Raw genomic sequence first — 27552 nt, 5'->3', positions numbered from 1 at the left:
CTTGCTTTTACTGTTTCTTTTTTCCACTACCTTCAAGATAACTGATTGTTTTCTTATCTTTTGACTCTTCCAAGAAATGAGAAGAAGATGTAAGGATATTACTGAGTGTTTTTTCTGTTTTTTGTTTTTTTTTAAGAGAGAGAACAGAGCCAACTTCTCCAAAGTTCCTTCATGATAAAGAAATTCCCTAACAATACTCTATTATTTCATGGTACCTAAGACAATGCACAGTTTCAATTTTCATTCTTATTTTTCTTATTCTTTCAACAACTTCCTTTTCCAGGCATGCATTCTGTGAGTTGGGGGGGATGAAGATCTCTGGGTCACCATTTCAGAAAATGGTTCTGTGTATATATATTTATTCTAAAGTCTCCATATTTGTCTGTGAGAAGGCAATTCCTGGTTTTGTTTCCTTTTTTTCTGGCTTTTAAGCTTTTCCCAACTCCTCCTTAATCAATTTTTTTTAAAACAAAATTTCAGGTGCGATGAGGCTTCAGAATGGCCTTGTTAATTTTCACAATGAGATTCAAAGCCCTGTGTGTCCCATGGAATGGCACAAGAGGAAGCTGAATCAATGACCTGCTACAGGCAGACAGGAATATATTTAAAACCCTCCCTGGACACTCTCAGAGAAGAGGAAAGGGTTAAGAAGAGGTGGGGGAGGGAAGGGTAAGAGAGGTAATGGGGGAGGGGGATATGATTGAAGTATGTTATAGGCATACAGAAATAAATAAACACAATGAAACACATTATTCTGTATAATTAATATGCATGCATGTGCACGCGCGCGCACACACACACACACACACAAACCTTCTTGAGGTAGGGTCTTATGTAGAAATACGAAAGGAGATTACTTTGTAAGGTACAGTAGATTTTCTTTACTTATATCTTTAGGTAAATCTATGGCTCTAAATGATCATTCCCTGAAGATTCAAAAATATGATTGCTACGGTTTGGATATGGTTTGAATGCAACCCCCAAGGGATCATATATTGAAAAGTAACTCCCCTGTGAGGTATTACGGGTGTAGCGATTTAATATAACAATGGTGTTTGGAGATGGGGTCTTGGGAAGTGATTAGGATTAGATAAGGTGGTCAGAAATGAACCCCCCATGATTGAATTCTGTTGGTTTTATAAGAAGAGGGAGAAGGACCAGAAGACACTTGCCCACACATACATGCACAGCTGCCCACAAATGTGCTCCCTGTCTTTTGCCATGATGGGCCCTGGGCTGCACTGAGATTCTGCAACAAGAAGGACATCACCAGATGTGGGCCTTCAACCTTGGATCAGAACCATGAGCCAAATACACCTCTTTTCTCTGTAAGTACACTGCTTCAGGTATTTCATTCATTAATTAAAATGGACTAATATAATAATAACCTACTAAAGAACATTATCAAATTTGTAAGCAATAAATGATAGCTTTGCAAACTCTAAGGCATATCTATCTTTTAGTAGCAAAGGTTTAATTTTGCATAAGTCCGAAATATGAACACACCTAAGAATCTGCCACTATTTCATTTTATTCTAAACTAAGTCTACTCATTCCTAACTGTTCCATTTTTGACAAGGACCACTAAAACAAACCTGCCTCATTGTAAAGTTATTTAGGATCTACCAACAACTACCATATGCAATATTACTACTCCTTAATCTATAAGTTACTCTGCAACTTTATTGATCAACTTGATTTTAATTATGGGTATAACCAGTATTCTACAAAATGGCAAATATGAAACTGCCAAAGCACTTTTTTTTTTTTTTTTTGAGGTGGGGAGTACTGGGCACCGGGGGTTGAATCCAGCAGTGTTTAACCACTGAGCCATATCCCCAGCCCTTTATTAAATTTTATTTTGAGACAGGACCTTGTTAAATTGCTTAGGGCCTCACTAAGTTGCTGAGGCTGGCTTTGAACTTTCAATCCTCCTGCCTCAGCCTCCTGAGCTACTGGGATTACAGGTATACACCACTGCCCCAGCTTCCAAAGCACCTTTTAAAATTCATACAGATGAGTCAAGCCATTTGCTAATTTCATTTTCTTGATTTTCATTAAACATTGGTGATAAGGAGACATCTTGGATTACTGATAGCCACTGGTCTAATGGGGCTGTATTTGGGAGGTGGCAACAGATCTGTGTAGGTCCTAAGGACAAAGAATGAGTCATTGTGCTTCTTCAGCCTCAATGCCCTGTAACAAGTGGTTTTCAAACTTTTTGATCTCCTTGAATCTTTAAAGAATGACTGAAGACTCTGAAGAACTTTTATTTATGTGGATTACATCTACTGATACTTTTCAGACTGAAAATTAAAACTGACAAAATAATTCTTTGAGACAGGGGGTCTCGCTATGTTGCTCAGGGTAGCCTCAAACTCTTGGGCTGAAGGGATCCTCCTGCCTCGGCCTCCCAAGGAGCTGGGATCACCACGGTTCCCTACCCAAAACACAGAAATCACTATATCTAAGCAAGACAAGCAGACATGCTGTTAGCTATCAGAGGCATTGTTATAATCCCAGATCACGTAGCTTTCAGAGCACTCCACTTATATTTCCGAGAGGATGAGAGGGAAAAAAAAGGTGGATAACAATTTAATATTATTAAGAAAATATCGTCAAACTTCTGAATGGCTTGAAAGAGTCTTAGGTGTCTCTCCTGGTCCTGTACATGTTATACTTCCAGAACTACTGACTTGTACTGGGAGAGGTCAGATTATATTGTCGCATTAACAGTTTTCTTACTCTTGTCTTTACAAGGCACAGGTGTCTATCTTTCCTCTGCAGGTGAACAAGACTTTGTTTTACATTTTACTCTAGGAATTCTGTCATCCACATTTTGGATGATAAGCAAATTATCCCAGGTTGGTATAAAATGCTCAATTTTCCTCTATTGGTCATTTTTTTTTGGGGGGGGGATGATTTTTATCTATGGTAGATGGGTACTTACATGTTTTTTTCAGGCATTCTGCTTTTGGGTTCTGGGGATTGAACCCAGGGGCGCTTTATCACTGAGCTGCATCCCTTACCCTTTTTTTATTCTTTTATTTTACCCTTTTTTATTTTGAGATGGATTTCACTAAATTAGCTGAGGCTGGTCTTGAACTTGCAAACCTTTTGCCTCAGCCTCCTGAGTTGCTGGGATTATAGGCATGAGCCACTGTGACTGACTATTCTACAGACTTTATGAAGTGTTTATCCTCTTTCTCTGCCTTCTCTCTCTATATATTTATTTTTGTTTGTTTGTTCGGTGGAGCTGGGGATGGAACTCAGGACTTGCCATGCTAGACGATCCCTCCACCACTGAAGCCACATCCCCAGCCACACGCATTTACTAATGTGCATTAATCAACATGACCCAAACTGAACGGTTTCTTTAGATAAATATGGTTCAGAATTGAGCAACAACTTACTCAAAACACTGTAAATCTTAACTCAATAAAATGACATGCTCTTGTTATCATTTAGATCTTAAGACACTGACTGTTTTCACTGAGAACTGTAGATATTCGAATTTGGTTCTAATCATAGAACGAAGGGGTTTAAGTATCTTAGATGAGCGGCTCTCTTGCCAGGAGTATATTGAGGAGTCATTTTGAAATTCAGAACTTCAGAGATGAGTCAGAGCTTGGACGGCCGACACAGCCAAGCCGTTCAACACATGAGGCGGCCCAGGCTGGTGTGATATGACTGGCTGGTGACTTTGAGCAAGGGGCACAGGGGATGAATGGTTTGTCACTTTGTAAAACATGAAGTTGCCTTTATAGTAATAAACTAATAGAACTAAAAGGACTGTAGTGACCATCTGCTCCAATTCCACCACTTTATAAATGAGGAAATTCTGGCAGAACGTGGCTAAATAATGATTTACGTAGAAGCGCCTGAACCAAGACTGGTGCACACTCACAAGAGTGAAAATTCATTTCCTTTTTGATCCCATCCTCCCCAGATGTCCTGGCTCCTGCCTACCTGCCGTTCCATATCTTTACTTTCATACTCTTGATTCACTGATTACAGTATTATTTTAAAAGACTGAGTATCAAAATACAAGTGCATCAGCACATTTCCCTAATAAACTGGGGCATCACGTTATAAAATGTCTGAATTCAATAGTCTCCCCTTCCTGAAGTGGTTGTACCTCTCTGCCTGTCCGCACAATACACGGCTCAAACTGATACTTGAATAAGGAATCAGAGAGCACAGGCTTAGGAGTTGATGTAGAGTCAGAGCCACATCCTACACCTCAATCTGCCAGTTATCAACTTTGGAAGGGCTGGATAATCCATAATTTATTTTCTTTATATTATTTTATTATTATTACTTTTTGCGGCATTAGTGATGGACCCCAGGGCCTTGCACATGCTAAGTGAGTGCTCTACCCCCGAGTGGCATCCCCAAGCCCTCAATCTATAATTGCTTTATTTGTGACGTGGCCATAAATAAGCTCCTCCTTAGGGGGCTGTTCTAAGGAATGAAATGATAAACACACACAAGTAGCTTGTCAACCCTTACGTTATATAAAAGATTACTTGGTACAGTGAAAACCACACTAGAGAATTCAGGAAATCTGGGTCCTGGTGCCGGCTCATCGTTGATCATCTTACCATGACATCTTGGACAGACTGCTTTGTTAAGAAATAATAATAGTGGGCTGAGGTTGTGGCTCAGTGGTAGAGCGCTCGCCTAGCACATGCGAGGCCCTGGGTTTGATCCTCAGCACCACATAAAAATAAATAAAATAAAGGTATTGTGTCCAACTACAACTAAAAAATAAATGTTAAAATAATAATAATAGTAAAAAGTCTGCAAGACACCAGGGCTGACATGAATCACTGCCAAAGGACCCACTTGCAGAAAGGTGAGCAGGGTGAAGCAATCCTGCTTTTATCAGTTTTCTTCTTAGATTTTTGAATATTCTATTACTTGAAGAATGGGTTTGGCTCCCACCTCGCAAAAAAAAAAAAATCTATGACCATTTGATCTTAATTCCTTGGAGTGAGTTTGCAAAGGGAAATGAAACAGCCAACTTTTCGGAGGAGAGATATTTGCGCTGTTACCTTGCACCCTTCGCAGGCGTGAACGCCGTAGTGGAACCCAGAAGCCTTATCTCCACACACGCGGCACTCGATGGCCATGAGGGAGTTGGAGGGCTCCTCATGGGGCCGATTGTAGATCTGAGTCTTTTCAGAATAATAAGGCGGGGACGCAGGTTCCACTTTGATCGCACCTGTGCAGAGAGAGAGAGAGAGAGAGAGAGAGAGAGGTGAGAAGATCGTTATCACCTGGAAAAGGACCCTGAAGGGGTGCTGGGGCCGGGTGGCCACTGGACACCTTCAGGCCGTCAGGGCGGAGGGGCTCAGCATCATGCAAAGACCCAGGTGAAGGCAGAGAACTATACAAGGCTTTGGCATCACAGGCCAGTCCCACACCTGGCACATGGGGAGCCCTGGGTTCGAATGAAAATAAATAAATGAAAAAATAATGGTGTTGTGTCCAACTACGCCTAAGACATAAATATTAAAAAAAATAAATAAAACAGAGATCTGGATTAAGTGTGAAGTCCTCCAACTCCTCAACACCCCGAAGGACTAAACAGGTAAGAAAACAGGAACTTGAGACAACGTGGCTAGTCTGGCTAGGGATGTGCTGCCCTGTGTATGTGTCAGTGACATATTTTATTTAAATCTTGCATACCAAAGGTCTCTTTTAGTATTCTGCTGTCATATATAACAAATTAGAATTAAAAAAAAAAAAGAAGTCTTTTTAAGCCACTCTAGTAAAAGGAACCCTGTCACCACCATGGGCCTCTTTGAAAGGTACAGGAAAGTTAAGAACCCGGGTTTATCAACAGCTGTGAATCGAAGGGTTTATCAACAGCTGTGAGTCGAGACAAAGAGTTTGAAAAAAAAAAAAAAAGATCTTTGAATGAATGCAGGAGAAACCTCTGGAAAGCAAGTCCTACCTTTTACTGGTTAGGTTCGGGCCTATTCAATTTCCATATTAGGCTAAAACCCCAAACCACACAGATAAATAGAACCAGCTATACTATTTATCTAAGAAATAAAACTAGAAATACAGGAAGTTCTGACTTATTGTCAAATAATGGTTGCCAATTACACAGCGGTGGCTCTGGAAAAACAGCACATCAGCCCACGAGGAGATGCCATCAAGGAAACAGCATCACAGAAATTATACTTTATCTTGAAAAGTGCAGTCCTCGGTTTTTGTTTGTTTCTTGAGCCCCATGTTTTGATGTTAGCTGAGTTCACGGCAAGAAGAGCTACAGGCTTTTGCAATGTTCACTTGTGAATCTTTTAAGTTGACAACCTTAAAATGCTCATTTGAGCCTGAAAAGGCGGGTTTCAATGTAGATTTCACACATCACAGATGAGGGGTGGGAAAAAGAAACCGACGGTCAGAGTAATTTACTGATGATAAGTTGTATATGATAACTTGCAACTGTTACCTATTAATTTAGAAGAAGCTGAAAGATGGGTGGACTCCACTCAGCCTGAGATAGAAAAGGCGATGTAATCATCTTAGAAAACGCTAAGAAGGAAGCCAGCAAGAAAGGACAGAGAGAGAGAAAAGGGTCAAACGGACAAGATGGACCTGCGGCATTTACACCCACCTTCCTTTCTGGCATAAAGCAGAGACCTAAGATCTGGCTGATAATGGGAACCGCCTTCTCTCTAGAGTCCCAGCCTCTGGAGCGTGCACTCCAGGGTCACTGTGGTCTGAAACGTGAACAGAAGCATCTTACTTTGGTAGTCTTGGAGCTTCAGGTCATATTTATAATCAGGCACCATTGGATCAGCTCTCGTGAACGGGATGTCTTCGTAGTGGGGGGTGGAAATGCTGGAGAAGTCGACGGTGGTGAAGGGTTTGATGTCGAAGGAGCGGGAGTGGTCGTCCATCATGGAGAGGTCCATGGAGCTGATCCCAAAGTTGGTGGGCCAGAACGGCATCTCTGTGTCAACCATGGTGATTTCTGAAATGGCAAAGAGAAGACTTATGAAGCCAGGGCCTGGAGAGCAGAGCCGTCTTCCAAAGACCCACAGAGAGGGGACACACAGAGGCAGTCTCATCCACGTTATGAGAACACAAACACAATCTTTTTTTGGGGGGTACTGGGGATTGAACTCAGGGGCACTCAACCACTGAGCCCCATCCCCAGCCCTATTTTGTATTTTATTTAGAGACAGGGGCTCACTGAGTTGCTCAGTGCCTCACTTTTGCTGAGGCTGGCTTGGAACTCGTGATCCTCCTGCCTCAGCCTCCCGAGCCACTGGAATTATAGGCATGCACCACCACGCCCAGCTATACAACCACATTCTTAATGCAATGGGGGTTGTTTTATGATAAGCAGAAAGTTAGTGTACCAGGGTACCCTAAAAGACACCCCTATAATAGTCTAGTTGCATACAGCTTATCCACATAAATGTCATGTAACACTGATCTCATCATTCTCTACGCAAGATCATCAGTTGACTCTGGGTGTGGTGGTGCACCTCTGTAATCCCAATGCCTCTGGAGGCTGAGGCAGGAGGATGGCAAGTTTAAGGCCAGCCTCAGCAACTTAGTAAGACTTTGTCTCAAAATAGAAAATAAAAAGGGCTGGGGATGCAGCTCAGTGGTAGCCCACCTCTGAGTTCAATCCTCAGTACCAAAAGAAAAAAAAAATCATCAATTAAGTCTCTTAATAGATGTGTTTAATCTATTTATAAAGTTTTTCCACCTTTATTGAGGTATAACTAAAAATAAAAAATCCTGTATTTAAGATATGGAATGTGATATTTTAAATTATATATACATTATAAAATGACTATCACAATCAAGCTAATTAACATATTCATCACTGAAGTGAGAATACTTAAGATTGATTCTCTTATGAAATCTTAAGGTAAACAATTCAGTATTCTTAACTCTAGTCATTTTGTTGTACACTGGGTTTTCCAGAACTTATTCATACTGTATCGCTGAAACATTGGCCAACATCTCCCCATTTCCCCCACCTCTAAGTCCCTGACAATCTCCATTTCACTCTCTGCTTCCATGAGTAGTTTTTTAAACAAGATTCCAAATATAAGTGAGACCATGCAGTGTTTTTCTTTCTGCATCTGGCTTATTTCCCTTAGCACAATAACAAGAATCTTCTTTTTGAAGGCTGTATAGTATTCCATCACTCAAGTGTGTTCACTGATTTTTTTTTAAACCCATTTCATTTGTCTAAGACACTTAGGTTGATTTCATATCTTGGCTGCTGTGAATGGAGCTGCAATGGCCAGGGAGTGCAGGTATCCCCTCAACATACTGATTTCAGTTCTTTGGATATATACCCAGAAGTGGAATTGCTGGATCATGTGGTAGTTCTACTTTTAATTTTCTGAGGAACCTCTATTCTGTTTTCCACAATGGCTGCACCAATTTACATTCCCACCAATAGTTTGTAAGAGTTTCTTTTTTTCCTATATTCTTGCCAACGTTAATCTCTTTCTTCTTTTTCCTAGCAGCCATTCTAACAGGAGTGAGGTGCTATGTCTCACTGACCCTTTGATCTGCATTTCCCTGATGATTAGAGATTTCTGAATATCTCTTCATACACCTGATGGCCATTTGTATGACATCCTTTGAGAAATGGTTGTTCAGATCCTTTGCCTGTTTTTAAACTGGGTTGTCTTCTATACTGTTGATCTGAGTTTCTTATATATTTTAGATATCAACCCCACTACCAAATGTACAGTTTGCAAATTTTTTCTCCCATTCTTTAGGTTGTCTCTTTATTTTGTATGTTATTTCCTTCTCTGTGCAGAAGGTTTTTATTGTTTTGATGCAATCTGTTAAAGAGCATCGGTTTTTAGGACAGTTTTGTGTTTTTTTCCTTAAAATTAAAACCCTAAATATTTTTCTCTTTAGGATGAAAATTTTGTTATTCTATTTGTGTTTTAAATGCTTTTGTATTTAAGTTGCTAAATTAAATTATGTGCATTTATTCAACTGCATTCTAAAATAATTTTGTTCCTAAGGTAATACAATACTATAATCAATCTTTTAGAAAAGCTTCCTTCTGCACTATGAACAATTACTCAAATATTTATCTTTTTGGGGGGATACAGCTTTTCTTCAGACGAGAAAGTTTTCCCCATATAGAGAACAGGCAGTTGAATATGTAAGAATGTGTGAGAAAATGTCAAAGTCAGATTCTGGTCCCCCCCAGCATCAACTTAGCTCATCCCCCAAAGGAAACACAAACAAAACAGAGAAGAATACAAGAAACAATATAAAAGACAAACAGAGAGCCAGGTATAGCAGTGCACATCTAATCTCGGCGGCTCAGGAGGCAGAGGCAGGAGGATTGCCAGTCGGAGGCCAGCCTTTGCAATTTAGTGAGACCCTCACCAATTTATAAAAAAATAAAAACAGCTGGGGAAGTGGCTCGGTGGTAGAGCTTCCCTGGGATCAATGGCCCCCATACAAAAGACAAAGGAGAAAAGACTTCAAAATAACTACTTCCATGAATTTATCTGCTCATGATGCCACGGGCCACGTACATTTTTCTAAATCTGATTTGTTAACACAGCAAGTGAACTGAAACCCTGACCAGTTTGGGTTCCAAGTACTCCGTGTGAACTTGTGTGAGCCTCTGGTGAGTGTAGACTTCAAACTGTGGTGTAGCAGCTACCTGACTGACTTGGTTTACCTGAAACTAGTCCGCCATTCAAAGGGGTGTCAAGAAAAGCAGCCACTGAGGTATTTTAAGTGTTAGCTCTGGTAGATGCACTGGTACAACTTCAGGACGGCTAAACCCGAATGCAAAGAAAGAACTGCTCTTAGATCCCAAGGATCCTGGAATCTGAGAGGTCTCTGTCTTGTTTGCAGGTATGTCTGCGCCTTCTAACAAAGCGCGTGGCTCATAAAACACTTATCAAATACTTGTTGATTAACTAATAAAATGAACGACACGGCTGTGAAATCCTAGCCGAAGGGACAGGGGAGGAGGGAAGCAATGGATTGATGAACGCCACCTTTTATCCTGTGTAATCTGAGGTCCTGAGTTCACTCCATGGAGAAGAAGGTGGGATTAGGAAGGTCAAATCACTTGCTCAAGATTCATGAGCTAGAAACGTTGAGATTCAAACTCAAGAGGGACTCAGAAACCCTGTTCTGTCCTCTCACTGATGAAAAAGATTGATAGAGCAAGAGCCACGCTCCTCGGGGTATCTGGGAATGGGCCTCTTGCTTTTTCCCAGCAAGCAGAGAGCGAAGGAATCTGCTCTCAAAGGCAAACTCTGGCCTGAGACTCAAGATTTCAGTTGGGGTCGGCACAAGAGAAACAAAGCGCCTTAAACAGATAAATCAGGGGACCGGTCCTGTGATGTGCTCCGGGACTCGAGGAGGGCTCCCGTGTCTGAATGGCTACGTAATAAGCACCCAAACAACCTTCAGTTATCTGTGTTGCTGTGTAAACACCACACACCAGCAAGAGGAATGTGATAGCTGAAAGGTCGTACTGGGTCTCAATGACATTCAGGGGGAAAAAAAAAAAACCTGTGTTCCTAATGACAGAGGCACCCATCCAACTGTGGCCTGTGTTTCAAAATTCATTGAAACTGACCCAACTTGAGTCACTCTGTTCACTTTGCCCGCCTCTGCGGCATGCTCCATTTTTTTTGGGGGGGAGGGGGGTACCAAGGATTGAACTCAGGGGCACTCGACCACGGAGCCCCCTCCCCAGCCCTATTTTGTATTTTATTGAGAGACGGGGGCTCACTGAGCTGCTTAGGGCCTCGATTTTGCAGAGGCTGGCTTTGAACCTGCGATCCTCCTGCCTCGGCCTCCGGCCCGCATTGCTGCATTCTTATTTCTCTGTTAGTTTCTCTTAGTGTCAGTTATTTTCCTACCCAAGGATCTGTCTCTTATTGAGACCTGTCACAGCCTCAAAGGTGAGTTTATCAGCTGTTTCTCAGTGAGGCCCACTGCAGAGTTCTGCGTGTGAAGAAGATGACAGAATACGTTGAAGGTGGAGGGCGTGCCTCTGTGTGAATACTGGACCTGGGAATGGGGAGGCCAAAATCGTAGGGATGCAGGAGACATTGGTCATTCATTATTTTACTGGCTGACTTTTGTTTCGTTTTGTGATCGACGACTCCAGTGACTCCCTGTAACGCAAAGTCATGCTTCTTCACGCAGGAATCGCATCCCTGGGGGTTTGTGTGTTTTGCTGGAAAATTCTGGGGAAAATTTTTTAACGCGAAAATAGCCACTTATGTGTCAGGGAATAGAGTGAAAAGTTCATGTGAGTTCTACGATGAAATATGAAGCTTCTAAAATAATTTGTACTTGTAGTACATTGTGTGGCCAGAAGGATTTAAAACAGAAATAATAGACCTTACTTTTTTTAGAGCAGTTTTTTTTCCCCCTCCAAAAGAGCTATTTTAGGTTTATATAAAATTGAGCAGAGAGGTCCTAGATACCTTCTCCCTGCCTAGATACCCTCTCTCCCCTCCTCAATAAGGCAGTTAGGTCTTCCCTGTTTTTAACATCCTGCACCTCTGTAGTACTTGTCACAACAGACGGACTGATACTGATACGCCATTATGAACAGAACTCTGCAGCTTATATTAGGCTTATTCTGTGCCTTGTACAGTTCTAGGAATTTTGATAAAAGCATAATGACATCCAACACCATTGCAGTGTCATACAGAATTATTTCAGTGTCTTAAACATGCCCTAGGCACCCATGTCTTCATTCTCCCCTCCTTCCCTCAGAGAATGCTTGCTTGCTTTATTTATTTATTTATTTTGGTGCCAGGAATTGAGCCCAGGGATGTTTAACCACTAAGGCACACAACCCCCACCCCGGTAGCCCTTTTTATTTTGAGACAGGGTCTGGCTAAGTTGCTGAGGGCCTCTCTAAGTTGCTGAGGCTGGCCTCAAACGTGTGATCCTTCTGCCTCAGACTCCTGAGCTGCTAGGAATACAGGCATGTGCTACCGTGTCCAGCCAGAATGCCGTATTATTGTTCTCTACTGTCCTGGGCACATCGGAAAAGTGGATCTCCATAATAAATGACCATGTCTTAGCTTGGCATTCAAGGCCCCCCTACACCACCCTAACGTACCTTTTCTCTCTTATATTCCTCTGCTTATCCCAGACAGGTAAAGCCTAGCATGCTGTTTTTGCTATTTTCTTCTTGTTTGTTTTATTTTTATTGATTGATTGATCTGTGGTGCTGGGGATCAAACCCCGCGCTTCGTGCGTGAGGGGCAAGCACTCTAATCATTGAGACACATGCCCAGCCCCCACCCTGCTATTGGCCCAGGTTCAAGATGCCCTGCTCCTGTCTGTTCACGCAGGATCCCTTCCCCTCATCTCTGCAGACCGCAATCCTACCTGTCTTGCAAAGCCCAGGTCAAGTGCTAATTCCTCCATGAATCAATCCTCCAACTTAAAAATACTCTCCATTCTCTGTCTTGCCCCAGCATTTTCTCCCTCCTTTAACTCTGACCTGATGACTGACTAGGATTCGTATCTCCACCTGGACATGGCCCGTCTGGAGCAAAGCACAGCAGCTTCTTACTCAGCTTTCCCTCCCGTCCTTAGTTGGTGGTTGTTACTAAATGCCTGCCAACGGGATGATTCTATCTTATAGAGAGGAGCAGAGTGGGTTTTCGTTTTGCTGTGACATAAAGATTCCTTCTTAGTGGTTTAGTTGTGCAAGATGAAGCTCTCCCCCCCCAAAAAAAAAGTCAGTCTCCAATATTATAAATAAAATACAATATAATCCCCCCCACCCTTTGCTTATCAAAAGAGGAGAATCAGGATCCTATAAGGTTTTCTTTTTCTTTCTCTTTTTGTGGTGCTGGGGACGAACCCAGGGCCTTGCACAGGCTAGGCAAGCACTCTCCCCGCGAGCTTCACCCCCAGCTCATGTTTTCTCATTTTTTTCTAAGAAGAAAGGACAAAATAAGAAACGAAACCAAACCAAAGCTTGCCTCTCGGTCTCTATGAAAACATTCTGCCCCAGTGCTTCTTCTCCTTTCCCCCTTTCCTTTATCCGGGACACCTTGACCTAAGCAATAGTGCTCCATGGGCCGCAGTGACGGGAGGCAGGGCAGTTTTCCTGGATGTTTTATTTTTATTTTGACTTAGAAATGGGCCCAGGAAACCTGCTTCTTATTTTGTGTCTAGAAAACATAAGTTTCTGTCGCTGCCAAGCTGTAAGTGGAGGAGGCGTTTTTTGGTGACTCTGTGCAGCCACCCAGGAAAGAACACAGGACCCAGGTATCTGCAGGAACAGCGGCCCTTCTCAGGAACCAGCGAGAGTCTTAGCTTTCCAGCTGGGTGACTCGGGTCGTACTACCTCGAGGTGCCTCCATCAATTTCACCCCCTCTGGTGGATTTCAAGCAGGCCAGAGTCTTGGGGCCGTCCTCGTGGGCAAGGACATGAATTTCTGACCATTTCTGCTCGACCTTCAAACTTGGCTTTCGACTCAGTCGTGGTCAGTGGGCCGTCTTGCCACGCTGACCCCGGAGCGCAATGGATTTCAAACGAAAATAGGATGGATTTCGTGCAAGAATAAAGTCACTTCTGGAATCTGACAGGCAGCACCATTTGGGAGAGTGGCAGTGGGTCAGAAGAGGTGCTATGGTACAAACTGAGCACCAGAACTGTGGGGCTTATCTCTGGGGTTTTATGTGGTCCCTTGTGAAGAGGAAAGAGACTATTAGAATAGGATGGGAAAATGATCAGAATAGCTGGGGAGTGGCCCCGGGTGTCATTCCATGGTAGACACTCTCCTGACACATGTGAGGCTCTGGGACCAATCCCCAGAGCATGCTCACACACACACACACACACCCAACCACACCCACCCACACACACACACACGCATGCACGCACACGCGCATGTAGCTGCAGAAATGTTACATCTCCTTTAATATTTGCATTAGTTAATATTAACAGAACTCTAAATCTTTGCTAAAGATTGTGCCAAAATACTGTATTTGAATTGTCTCATTTGATCCTCGTAATAGCCCTATGAATCAGCTACCCTTAGAATTCTAACTAAAAGAAAAGGAAACTCGGGTTGGGGAGCTGGCTCTGGGGCAGAGCACTTGCTGAGCACACGTGAGGCCCTGGGTTTGATCCCCAGCACTGCAAAAAGGAAAGAAAAGGAGAAGAAAGGAAAGGACAAGGGGGGGAGGGAAAGGAAGGAAGGAATATGAGAGAGAGAGAGAGAGAGAGAGAGAGAGGAGGAGAACTAAGGCACAGACACCAAGCAGTTAGTTGGGCACTGATGGTAAAAGCTCAATATCTACACTTAACCTTGTACAGTAAATAATATTGATGAAAAAAACACATCCCTTCCTGATCTTCCAGTTCTACATTAAAAACAATTGGTTTTATTAAACTGTCACTCAAGACCTGTGCTGGGCCAAGACCCGTGTGATCTAAATAGTAACTCAGAGGGCTGGGGATGTGGCTCAAGCGGTAGCGTGCTCGCCTGGCATGCGTGTGGCCCGGGTTCGATCCTCAGCACCACATACAAACAAAGATGTTGTGTCCACCAAAAACTAAAAAAATAAATATTAAAAATTAAAAAAAAAGAGTAACTCAGAAACGTGCTTAGCTGGGCACTGAGACTGTGTGGTGGGGAAAAAACCTTTCATAGACTCTCAAAAACTTGGTAGCCTTGTTAGAAATGACCTTCACAAGACACCGAACGACTGGTTTTCAATCTCTTCTTGTTTGCTTCAGTGACATGTCATGGTACTCGTGAATAAATATGGTTCCAACTGATCTATCCAGCCAGTCCCTCCTTATTGACGAGTGTAAATCATTTTGCAGTATAAATGGATCTGGGGATTATCTAATTCCTCTCCCATCATGATAGCCAACATCCAGAGACAGAAATCCTCCTGAAATATTAGAAAAGGCCTTTTTGAGATGATCTAACTTCCTCATTTGATAGAGGAAAGAAAACCAGGACAGAAGGAGAGGCTAAGAATGCGACTTTTCTGTCTCTGGCCCAGCACGACAGGATGAGGCAGTTACTGTATCTAAATATGTCGAAAAAGGCACTTCGAAGCTCTGCCAATTTTCATACATCCAGATCTGTTTGGCCTTAATTAGTTGATATGTGTGAATGACATCAAATTTTAAAACTCTTATGCAAGAAACCCTTTACCAGATGGCAGATTATAACCGAAGAAAACGCAGAAGAAACAGGGTCTGACACAGAATTGGTTCCTTAACAAAAATAATACACTCTGAATTAAGCCAAAGGTTTAAGGAACGGTCTTAAGTAGTCTAATAAAGCAAGTGTCATGTTGGGCCGAGTTTTTACACAAGAAATACAATACGCCTATCATCTTTGCTTTACTCCAGGTTGTTCTTCAACTGTGACGAAGGAAGGAGCCAGTATCATGTCGCATGCCCTGGGTTCCAATGATGCCCTAGAGGTTGACCCTTTAGTGAGCTCACTGTGCCTCACTATCCCCATCTGTAAAATAGCAGCATTGCCTGTCTCCTACAGCTGTTAGGAGCACTAACGGAGACAACAGATGGAAGGCAACTAGCCCAGGTTCAGACACTTAGTAAGTTCTCAATAAACAGTGGTGGTGGTGATTGTAGGATATACTAGTAGCCAGAGTCCTATCGTCATACAAAAGGTGGGCTAAAAGCCTCCAACGCCACCATAGGGGACAGGAAGAGGAAGAAACACCAGCAAAGTCCTATTGTTCCAACAGGACCGCGCCTAAAACAGATGTCCTGTTTTAAAGATCTCTGGAAAAGGAGAGCCCCAGGCTTCTCCGTGTTACTCACTGGAGGGCTTAACTGCTCTTCTGTCCCCAGGACAGTCTCATCTGGCCTTGCCCCAGCCATGTCATATGTATGCTAAAGAGGCTCTTTAAAAAATAATGAAAAAGAAAAAAAAATGGGTAGCAGTCAAATTCAGGAAAGGCTAGATCAAGCCAGGTGAAGTAAGACTCAGACTGCCTTTACCATTTCGCCAGAGATAGGTGAAAGGTGTAATATTGGCCACCTGCTTTCCTTTAACTTTAGAATGAATAAGGCCAAGGATTCATAATGGTCTCAACAATAAAACACAAGATGATGCCAAGAGGAATTACTGTGGACTAACACCCTTTCTAGAAAAATTACAGTAAAAATTTCCGGGTGGCAGGGAGACCCATATAAAGGCTCGAGAACCAGAATAGCAATGAACATCTCAACAGTCACTCTGAAAGCTAGCAAATCAACAGGACAATGCTTTACAAAGTAGAGAAGAAAATAATTTCCAATTTACAGATTTCTGGGCAGGGTATCGGGGATTGAACCCAGGGGTACTCTACCATTGAGCTACCTCCCCAGCTTCCCTCCTTTAAAAAGATGATTCATAATACTTATACATAACACTAGGATTCATTCTGACAAAATTATAGATGCATGGAATATCATTTGCTCTGATGAAGACCCCAATCTTTCTTATTTTTTTTTTTTTTATTTTGAGAGAGGGTCTTTCTTGCTAAATTGCTAATTCTGCCTCGAATTTGTGATCCTCCCCCCTCAGCCTCCTGGAGTTCCTGGGATTACAGGTGGGTGCCACTGTGCCCTGCCCAGTTTAGAACTGCAAACCATCAACGAGTATGAGAGTAGAATAAAGGCATTTTCAGAAACATGAGGTCTCTTGTGTACTCTTTCACACACAGGAAGCAAAGGCTCAAAACACAGAGGTGACAGGAAGTCCAGGACTGTACATGTACAGTAGCCTCGAAAGGAGGAGGAGGAAGCAGAATGTCTTGTGGGATGACCCAAGAAATGACCATCCCATTCCTCATAAAACCGTCCACTTTTAAGAGTTGTTATTATTCCGTCAGGGTTCAAGATGAACTTGGTGATCGTATAAAGACAAGAAAAGACAGCAGGGCATGGTGCCTATACCCCCAGGGACTCGAGAGGCTGAGGCAGGAGGATTGCAAGTTCAAACCCAGCCTTAGCAATTAAGTGAGTCCCTGAGCAACTTAGTGAGATCCAGTCTTTAAATAAAAAGTTAAAAGGGCTGGGGATGTGGCTCAGTGGTGAAGCACCCTGGGGTTCAATCCCTGGTACCAAGAAAAAAAAATTAACTCCAGAAAAACAAATAGCTATATAAGACAGAAAACAGAACTCTGGTACTACTTGGCCCAACTGCAAGTCCTCTTTGTAAACACAGACAACTGACCCAACACAAAATTACAAGTAGCGACAGAGTGAAGCTACTTGTAAGGGTATAGGAGGAGTGTGTGTCTGGGGAAAGGGACCGTGATGATAGAGGACTAAATTCTTATCTTCTACGGCAGGAAGTTAATGGGCCATGAGTACAGTTTACAAAATATCAAATACAAGCATGCTATTCTAAAGAAATAGAGGCGAAGGTCTGAAATCCTTGCCTCTGAGGAGTGGACACTGGTTGTGGCACTGAGAATCACAGTTTTTCCTCCTGGTACTGGGGATGGAACCCTGGGGTGCTCTACCACTGGGCTACATCCCCAGCCCTTTTTATTTTACCTTTTGAGACTGGGTCTTGCTAAGTTGCTGAGACTGGCCTCAAATTTGGGATTCTCCTGCCTCAGCCTCCTCAGTTGCTGGAATTATAGGCATGTGCCACCGCACCAGGTTGAGGATCACAAATTTTTTAAAAAATTTTATTTATTTTATTTTTTGGTAAGCAGGTTCAAACCCAGGGGTGCTTAACCACTGAGCTAAATCCCCATTCCTTTTTATTTTTGATTTTGAGACAGGGCCTCACTAAGTTGCTCAGAGCCTCACTAAGTTGCTGAGGCTAGTCTCCAACTTGAGATCCTCCTGTCTCAGCCTCCTGAGTTGCTGAGATTACAGGCATGTACCACTCTGCTCAGCTGAAGATTGCGATTATTTATCAAGGGTTTTATATTATTTGATTCTGAAAGATCATACACAGGCTGGGGATATGTCTCAGTGGTTGGACCCTTGCCTGGCATGTATGAGGCCCTGGGTTTCATCCCCAGCACCACAACAAAACAAAACAAAACAAAAAAACTACATGTAAGTATTACTTTGATAAAAAGTAAAAATTAAGCTAAATATCTTAAAAAAATCCTTTTGGAGCTGGGAATTGAACCCCAGGCCTCAGGCATGTGTGTATATCGTATGTATTACTTATTACTCTACTGCTGAGCTAAATTCTATCAATCCCCTAAATTCTATAAATTCACTCCATATCCTTCAACGATATTGTGAGTTTTTCTGTTTAGTAAAGGAGAAAAAAGGCTCTGAATCCCATTAGCAGAAGTATAATTTAATAATAGTAGCTAACAATTTTTAAGCGCTAATTATATGACTGGCATTGTACCTTATATCTGTCCTACATGTGATTTTATACATATGATATATATAAAGTATAATTTACAAATAAAACAGTCATGGGGGTTATGTACAATTTTTTTTTAAATTTTCTTTTAGATGTAGATGGACACAATAACTTTATTTTATTTATTTTTAGATGGTGCTGAGGCTTGAACCCAGGACCTCATACATGCTAGGCAAGTGCTTTACCACTGAGCCACAACCCCAGCCCGAGAATTATTTTTTTAATCACTTAATAGGATTAAAAAATAAGACATAAAGAGTTAAATGATTTGCCCAATGTTACATAGTTAATTTGTATTAATGCTGAGACTTGAATTTTGTTGTGGTTTCTCTGAATATAGAACTCCTTATTTTGGATACAATGAATTAAGAAAAGCTTTACAAATGAATTCTTTGGTGTGTCAATTGTTTCTTTAATATAATACATTTCATTCTGCTGCCTAGTTAGACTATATTAAAACCAAATTCAGTGTTCTGCTGTTAGATTTCCCACTGATAGGTTTGACAGAGACTGCAACATACCAGTATGTATCTCTACCTGCACATTTCTTTATAATAAACCAGAATATCTCACAGCAAATCTTCAAATTCAGATCTACAAAGTCTTAGAGAAGGTCTGGGCTTATCACTAGCCTTAGAGAAGATTCTGCTCATTTATGATCTTTAGAAGTTCATTTTTTCTTGCATGGGTCACATCTTGCTTAGAAAAGTTGCCTAAGCCAGTCCTGAGGTATTGGGCGAGGAAAAATGATAGGAAAACACTCTCATTCATATTAACCATCTCCTTTGCTTCTTTAGCTAGATAGTCACATCCTCTTCTCATTGTGGTCAAACCAGCTCAAACATAGTTCTTTTGTTAGGACTACCTTCACGTGTTTCTAAAGGGAGATGTTATTAAGGATCTAATCAGGACTAAGGCTAACTGTTGAACAGTTACTCTGGTTGAGTGGAAATTCCTACTTTGCCAAGTACACAGTGGCCGCAAGTGAAGAATGGTACTCGTTCTGAAATGAAAGAGGAGAGACATCACTACAGATCCCACAGACATTCAAAGGATAATGGGCTGGGGCTGTAGCTCAGTGGGAAAACACAAGTTTAGCATGAAACTCTGGGTTCAATCTTCAACACCAAGCAAACAAACAAAAAGGATAATAATGAAACATTATGAACAACTCTATATCCACAAATTCAGTAACTAGATGAAATGGATCCATTCCTTGAAAGACACAATCTGTCAGAACTCATACAAGAAACAGAGAATCTGAATAACCTTATATCTACTAAAGAAATTGAACCTGCCGAGTGCAGTGGCACACACTTATAATCCCAGTAACTGGGGAGGCTGATACACAAGGATCACAAGATCAAGGCCATCCTGAGCAACTTAGTGAGACCCTGTCTCAAAATAAAAAATAAAAAGGACTGGGGATGTAGTTCAGTGGGAATGTACCCCTGGGTTTGCTCCCCAGTTTAAGAAAGAAAGAAAGAAAGAAATTGAACCAGTAATAATAATCTCCCCAAACAGAAAGCACCTGGCAAGATGCATTCATTGGTCAATTCTATCAAACACTGAAGGAAGAAATTATACCAATTCTGTATAATCTCTTTCAGAAAATGGAGGCAGAAGGAATAGCTGATAACTCATTCCATGAAGTCAGCATTATCCTAATACCAAAATAAGACAAATACATTACAAAAAAAAAAAAAAAAACCCTTCAAAACCATAAACCAAACTCTCAAGAAGATAGATACAAAAATCCTCAATAAAATATTAGCAAACGGAATCCAATAATGTATAAGAAGAATAATACCATGACCAAGTGAGATTTATCCCAGGAAGGCAAGGATGGTTCAACATTCAAATGTCAATTAATGTAATGCATCCTATCATTAGGCTGAAAAAGAAAAAGTGCATGATCCTATTAACAGATTTCAAAAAAGAATCTGACAAAACCCAACACCCATGCACGATAAAAATTCTCAGCAAACTAGAATACACACAAAAAAACTTGTAGTTAAACATCATACTTAGGGTTACAAACTCAAGCCTTCCTGCTAAGACCAGGAACGAGGCAGGGATAGCCCTTCTCACTACTTGTTTTCAACATGGTGCTGGGAGTTCTAGCTAATATAATAAGATCAGAAAAGGAAATAAAAGGTACATAGATTGGGAGGAAGAAATAAAAAAATCTTTGTTTGCAAATGATCTGATCAGCTATATAGTAAATCTGAAAGAATCAATAGCAATGAAAAACTCTGCTGAAACTAATAAGAAATTATAGGAAGCCTGCGAGATACGAAGTTAATATACAAAAGTCAACCCAGGTGTGGTGGCATGTGGCTGTTGTCCCAGCTACTTGAGAGGCTGAGGCAGAAGGATTGTTTGAGCTTACAAGGTTGAGACCCCATCTCAAAAAAAAAAAAATTGCTTTTTTTTATATGCCAGCAATGAACAAGTAAAATTTGAAATTAAAAACATTTTACCATTTATATGATCCCCCAGAAGGAAATACTTAGATGCAAGTCTAAAGAAATGTATAAAATATATATGAGGAAAATTATAAAACTGATGAAAGATATCAAAAAACTTTTTAAAATGGAGATATTCCATGTTCATGAATAGGAAGACTTAATATTACCAATATATCAGTTACTGTTGACTTGATCTATAGATTCACCACAATCCTAATCAAACTCTCAGCAAATTATACTGTGGGTATCAATGACTTGGTTCTAAAGTTTATATGGAGAAGTAAAAGACCCAGAGGAGCCAACTCCATATTGAAGGAGAAAAATGAAGAGGACCTACACTCTCCACCTTTAAGACTCATTATAAAGCTACGGCCATCAAGATAGGGTTGTATTCCAACAGAACAGACAGAAAGGTCAGAGGAACAGAAGGAGAGCCCGGAAATAGACACGTTCAAGGGCAGTCAACTGAACTTTGCCAAGGAGCAAGGGCAATACAAGAAATAGAAGGTAGTCTTTCCAATAAAAGATGCTGGAGCAAGTGGATATGAACATACAGAAATGGTTGATATCCACATATTCCCTTCATAAAAGTCAACTCAAAATTGAACACAGATCTAAATGTAAAATGTAAAACCATAAGGTTCATCAAAGGTGACATGGGGAAACCTAGATGGCCTTGGGTATGGTGATGATTTTTTTAGATATAACATGAGTCATGGAAGATATAATTGATAAGCTAAACTTATTAAAATGAAAAATTTTTTTTGGCACAAAGTAATGTCAAGAGAATGAGGAGCCAAACCACAAAATGGAAGAAAAAATGTGAACCCACCCCCCTATCTGTGAAAGGACTGCTGTCCAAAATATATAAAGAACTCTTAAGACTTGACAAGGAAATGAACAACCTGATTAGAAAATGGACCAAAGATCTGAACAGACAACACACCTAAGAAGATAAAATCTTCAACATCACCTGTCATTAGGGAGTTGCAAATAAATGAGACACTACTGCACACTTATCAGAATGCCCCAAAACCCCAAACACTGACAGTACCAAATGCTGACAAGGGTACAGAGCAGTAGGTGCTCTCATTTATTGCTGGGGGGAATGCAAGATGGGCCAGACACTTTGAGGGACAGTTTGGTGATTTCTCACAAAACCAGACATTTTCCTACCCCATAAACCATCAACTGCACTCCTTGGTATTTACCCAAATGAACAGAAATACAAAAATGATTGCTAAAACCTAGAAGCAACCAAGACAGCCTTCAGTAGATGAATGGATAAACATCCAGATGATGAAATATTTAGTCCCGGGAGAAAGGAGCTATCAAGTCACAAAAAGACGTGGAGGAAAGTTACATGCATGTTACCAAGTGAAAGAAGCCAATCTGAAACCGGTACAGACTGCAAGGTTCCAACTAGGTGACATTCTGGATAAGGTGTAACTCTGGAGGCAGGAAAAGCATCCATGGTTCCCAGGGGTTAAGGGGAGGAGCACAAAGGATCGTGAGGGCAGAGAACGGATTCTGTGTGCTACTGTAAGGTTCGATACCTGTTCATACCTTTTGTTCAAACTCATAGAATGCCCATGGCCTAGAGTGAACCCCAAGGTCAGCTATGAACTCTGGGTAATCAAGATGTGTCCCTGTTGTTGATTCACCAATAGAAACAAACGTTCCACTCTGATGGGGGCTGCTGACCTTGCGTGGTGAGGGGTGGGAAGCCTACTGGAATGAGAAGGGGCAAGAGGAATGGAAATAAAATGACAAAAGCCATACTGAAGGACAACTGGTCGCGGCTCAGAAAGGAGGGAGCCCCTGGAGGTCTACCAGATCCTTCTCTTCTCTGCCCACCTCTCAACCACTGCAAAGGACACCCCACAGCCCAGAGAGGGCTAGGTGGCTCTCAATAGCACTTGACCGGTGAAGCTCCGACAGCAGACAGCAGCTTGGGATCATCTGGAGGGGAAAGCCGCTCCCGTTCCTCAGAGCTGTTTAGTCTGAGAACCAATTATGTGACACACTGTGCTCTTTTGGTTTTCGATGCACTGTGCCAAGCGCCCTTCATGTGAAGACAATGGTCTCCAGCCAAACAGACAACTCAGAACCCAAGTGCCAAAACAGATGCAGCCAGACCACGAATAGTTCTGGGCTGACTGGCAGATTGTCTCTAGCTATTCTCTTAAAATACATTATAATGGGATACTTAAAGTATCCACAGTAAGCATTTGTTCATATTTTTAGTCTTCCTCCTGGGCTATTATAACATCACCGGAAACATCCTATATGAAAATGTTTGATGTCATTCAACATCCACTCATGGTTTTATTTTTATTATTTATTTATTTATTTTTGGTGCCAGGGATTGAATCCAGAGGTGTTTAACCACTGAGCCACACCCCCAGTCCTTTTTAAAAAAATTTTTTTTCTTTCGTTGTTGATGGACTTTATTGTCTTTATTTTTATGTGGTGCTGAGGATCAAACCCAGCACCTCATGCATGCTAGGTGAGCATGCTACCACTGAGCCACAATCCCAGCACCCACCCCGAGTCCTTTTTATATTTTGAGACAGGGTCTCGCTAAGTTGCTTAGGGTCTCTTGCTAAGTTGCTGAGGCTATTTGCAATCCTCCTGCCTCAGCCTCCAGAGTCGTTGAGATTACAGGCATGCACCACCATGCCCAGCTCAATCATAATTTTAGAAAGATCTCTTATGTAGGAAGGAAAAGGAATTTCATCAGGCTGATACAAAATGTCCATGAAAAAATAAAACTAACAAGGGCTGGGGTTGTAGCTCAGTGGTGGAGCGCTTGCCTCGCACGTTCGAGACCCTGGGTTCGATCCTCAGCACCACATAAAAATAAATAAGTGAAATAAAGGTATTGTGTCCAACTACAACTAAAAAATAAATATTAAAAAAATAATAAAGCCAACCAACAAAATACCCGAAAGTGGCCATCATCATAGCTAGTAGTGAAATACTTAAAATTTTCATCCTGAGGTCAGGAATGAGATAAGGGTAGCAGCTATCACTACTTCTCTTCAATCATGAATGGGAGATGTTGTTCGATGCAGTAAGAGAAGAAACACACAAGGATTGGAAAAAGAGTAAAACTAACATTACTTCTGGATGACATGAATAGGTTTCTAAAAATCGACAAAACCCCACTATGGCTGACAAGAGAATTTAGCAAAGTTGCTAGGTAAAAGGGCAATATCCAAGAACCATTTCTATTTCTAAAAGTCAGCAACAAACATAAGACAAAACTTTAAAAATGTTTTCTTATTTTCACAATAGCATCAGAAACATCAAAAAACTAGGGAAAAATCTATCAGAACATATGTAAAATCTCTATGCTAAAAACTCAAAAACATTATTGAAAAAAAATGAAAGAATATCTAAATACATGAAAGGATATTTCATGCTCGTGGGTGGGGAGACTGTCACTCTCTATATATTTATCTACAGGTTAAGAACAATTGCAATCAAAATCACAGCACTTTTGTGCAGAAACTGCCATGCTCAGTCCACAATTTATGTGGAAATTCCAAGGGCCAAGTAGAGCAAAGGGAATCTTGAAGAGGACCCATGACACTGGAGAACTCCTACTTCCAGATAGCCAAAGCAATTATAAAGCTACAGTAATTCACACAATATGTTGATTGATACAAAGATATAAAAATAGACAGTGGAAGAGAAGCAAGTCCAAAACCAATCGCACACAGAATAAGGTCATCTCATTTATGACGGAAATTTCACTGCTGGCAAAGGATGATTTTTCTTTAAATTTAGATCGACCAGATAACCACGTGGAAAAGAACAAATCTCTCTACTCTCCATGATACACACAAACCGATTCCATGTGGACTGTAGATTCTAAATGTGAAATTTAAAACACGAAAGTGATCAAGCTAAAAGCAAAGCTGGGTGTGGCGCCTGCCCTGTAATCCTAGTTGAGGCAGGAAGCTGAGGCAGGAGGATTGCAGGGTGGAGGCCAGCCTTGGCAACTTAGTGAGGCTTTGTCTCCAAATACCACCCAAATGCCCCCCATGAACAGCACAGCAGATGAAATATGTATTGTGATAAAACCAACTCAAGGAATCGCCACGTAGTAAAGAGAATCAAGTACGTTTATCCTGTAAATGGGATGGATCTCACAAATGCTGAATGAACGACAGAATCCAGACACAAAAGGGGTCAACAACATAGGATTTGATTCTTATATAAAATTCAAAACCAGGCAAAACTAATCTATGGATTAGAAATCAGAATACCCAGAGGGCTGCTGGAGAACTGATATTGTTCTGTTTCTTTAGGTGTTAATTGCACAGGTATGTTTTCTTGTGAAAACACTTTAGGCACTTTCCTCTATGTGTGTCACATTTCAGTTTAAAAAAAAAAAAAAAGATAAATAAGGGAGAATGTTCTATCGGGATCTCAGAATTCCAGGGCATTTGTTTAACTATTGTTCAATTCGGAGGTTGTTAAACAGTATTAAAATTAGTCTGGACATATCATCTCTCTTTTTCTAACTGGTTTCCTTTCACAATAAAGGCTCAATACATATCCAATCAGGGTTCTCCAATCAATAGTTACAGGGTAGGCAGAAATGCAAAGACAGTATATTAGTTGCAAGGAACTAATAAGCAGTAAAAGTTACATTTTGCTTTAGAGCTGATTATCTTTTGCCATATGGAAGGCCAATTCTGTTTTTTGTTTACTTCTCTGTTTTTGATACTGACCTACATTCCCAGCCCTTTTTTAATTTTTATTTTTGAGACAGGGTCTTGGCTAAGCTGTTGAAGGCCTCGGTACATTGTTGAGGCTGGCTTCAAGCTTGTGATCCTCCTGCCTCGGCCTCCTGAGTTGCTGATATTATGGGGTGTGCCACAGCTCCAGGACCAATTTTGTTTTCCAAGTTCACATATCTATTAACAATGGAAGAAATTTTTTTCCCAAATACTAATGCCAATATTAGGAGTTGCATGTTTGAGAAGTTAATATTCTTGGCTCAGTTGTCTTTTGAGTTATTTCATTTAAAATAAATAAAGTCAATGGGTGAAATCCATTCAAGCTATCAATTTCATGCTCATTATTTAACTTTTCTTTATGTCTACAATCTATTTTATGAGCCTCGATTCTCAGAAGAGTTATCATCATCTTTCCCTACGGCATTTCTTGTCCCAAAACCTTTCCTTGTTTTAGTTGTCTTTGGCATTTTTCTTTCTTGGTATCTTAAGCACAGTAAATGTTCAATCAGTAACATAAACCTAAAACATCTCAAACCAAGATAACCAATTACCTAACCCGATGTGTTTCCCAGGCCTCTCAAGAAATGCATTGTAATGGAGTCCTTGACCTTGAGCAGCTTACAAAGGTGAAAGATGTGGTAGAGACAACAAGTTCTCTACAAAGAGAAGGGGGAGACTAACATGTTCTGAAATAATCAGAGCTAACTTTTGGGTGGGGTTGGGTTTTGAATTATGTCAGGATTCGCTTTATTATCCAAAGACCAAGGAAAAAATATTTGTCCCTGTCACCCAGCATGCCCCTTATATCACTGTCATTGCTGAAGAAATATTAATGAAATGTATATAACATCAAAGTTCAGGTTTTACATAGGACATGTACTTGACAATGAGACTGTTTCTCCTTGGGTTAACTGCTTCTATCCTGGGTGACTGTAGCTTGAGATGAGGTTTTACCAATGGTAAAGGGATTTCTTTGTAAATGGTAAAGATTTCTATGTGAATCTGGCCATACTTTGGGCTCTTAATTGCATCATGTCTTAAACCACTAAAAAACCTTGCAAAGAACCTATATAGTAAGTCTGTGATTTTAATTACTACCCTAAAGGCAGACCTTCAAGTTAAGTGTAATATCCAATGATGTTATATTAAAGTATTATATTAGTACAAAGCAAAATAATAACAGTAAAATCAGAATATTTTATTTTGTCCCCAAGAAGTGGCTTAGTAAAACAGAAGTAAGGGGGACCACAGCGTCGACTTGGCTGGATTAGCGGAAGGACAGTAGGAACCCTGTTTTGTTACGTAGTTTTGTCCTTGGCTCTCTGCCAAAACCGGTCATTGAAATTTGGTTTCTTTCTTCTGGAACTGAGATTAACAATGTGCATCTATCAGATAACATCTAAATATTCTGAAAAAATTGCTAATAAAAAGATGGCAAGAGAGTAAGCAACAATATGTGAATAACATTCAGTTAATGACATTCAAACTAATGGAAGAACATTCTACCAATAACTTAATCATAGAGAGTTCAAAACATATCTGTACCTGGCTCGTTGTGTACACAGCATTGTTGGTTTGTTTATATTGACATTGGTTTTAGAATAATATTCAACACACACTATACTTCTGTTTTTATTTCCAGCCCCTGACCTCAGGAGCTTGCTGTGGTACAGGAGGAGACCATCTTGGTAATAATGAGTTAACAAGGACTTATTAGAGACCTATTCTGTGTTAGGAAATGAGACCGAGACATGAGACTCTGCCCCAGTGACTATATAATTTGGCTAAAAAAAGAATGTATGAAACAGAAGATAAGAGCAACTGTCTCTTAATTCAGGGTTCAACTGTGTGACAGAGGCCACCAAGGCAAGAGGATTTTATTCTCCCATTTAGTAAGTGTTAATGAGCACGCTGTTCACCCGGCAGTTGTCC

The 27552-nt window shown here is 41.0% G+C and overlaps 1 protein-coding gene across 4 annotated transcripts in view; it reads right to left on the bottom strand.

The window, feature by feature from the left end:
• Nucleotides 1–27552, bottom strand: part of Pparg (peroxisome proliferator activated receptor gamma) — a 171647-nt gene that overhangs the window by 73727 nt on the left and 70368 nt on the right. For all 4 annotated transcript variants that reach the window (XM_027931872.2, XM_027931871.2, XM_071605923.1 and 1 more), the window contains 2 exons: nt 6764–6991; nt 5058–5227 (listed from right to left, as the gene is read on the bottom strand). In XM_027931872.2, coding sequence (XP_027787673.1) covers nt 5058–5227; nt 6764–6983 — 390 coding nt within the window. In that variant the 5' untranslated portion in view covers nt 6984–6991. The remainder of the gene's footprint in view (nt 1–5057; nt 5228–6763; nt 6992–27552) is intronic.

The sequence above is a fragment of the Marmota flaviventris genome, chromosome 20, assembly GCF_047511675.1.
Source record: "Marmota flaviventris isolate mMarFla1 chromosome 20, mMarFla1.hap1, whole genome shotgun sequence".
Classification (NCBI taxonomy): domain Eukaryota; kingdom Metazoa; phylum Chordata; class Mammalia; order Rodentia; family Sciuridae; genus Marmota; species Marmota flaviventris.
Note: the sequence above shows the minus strand (reverse complement) of the source record. Positions and strands in the feature narration are given on the sequence as shown.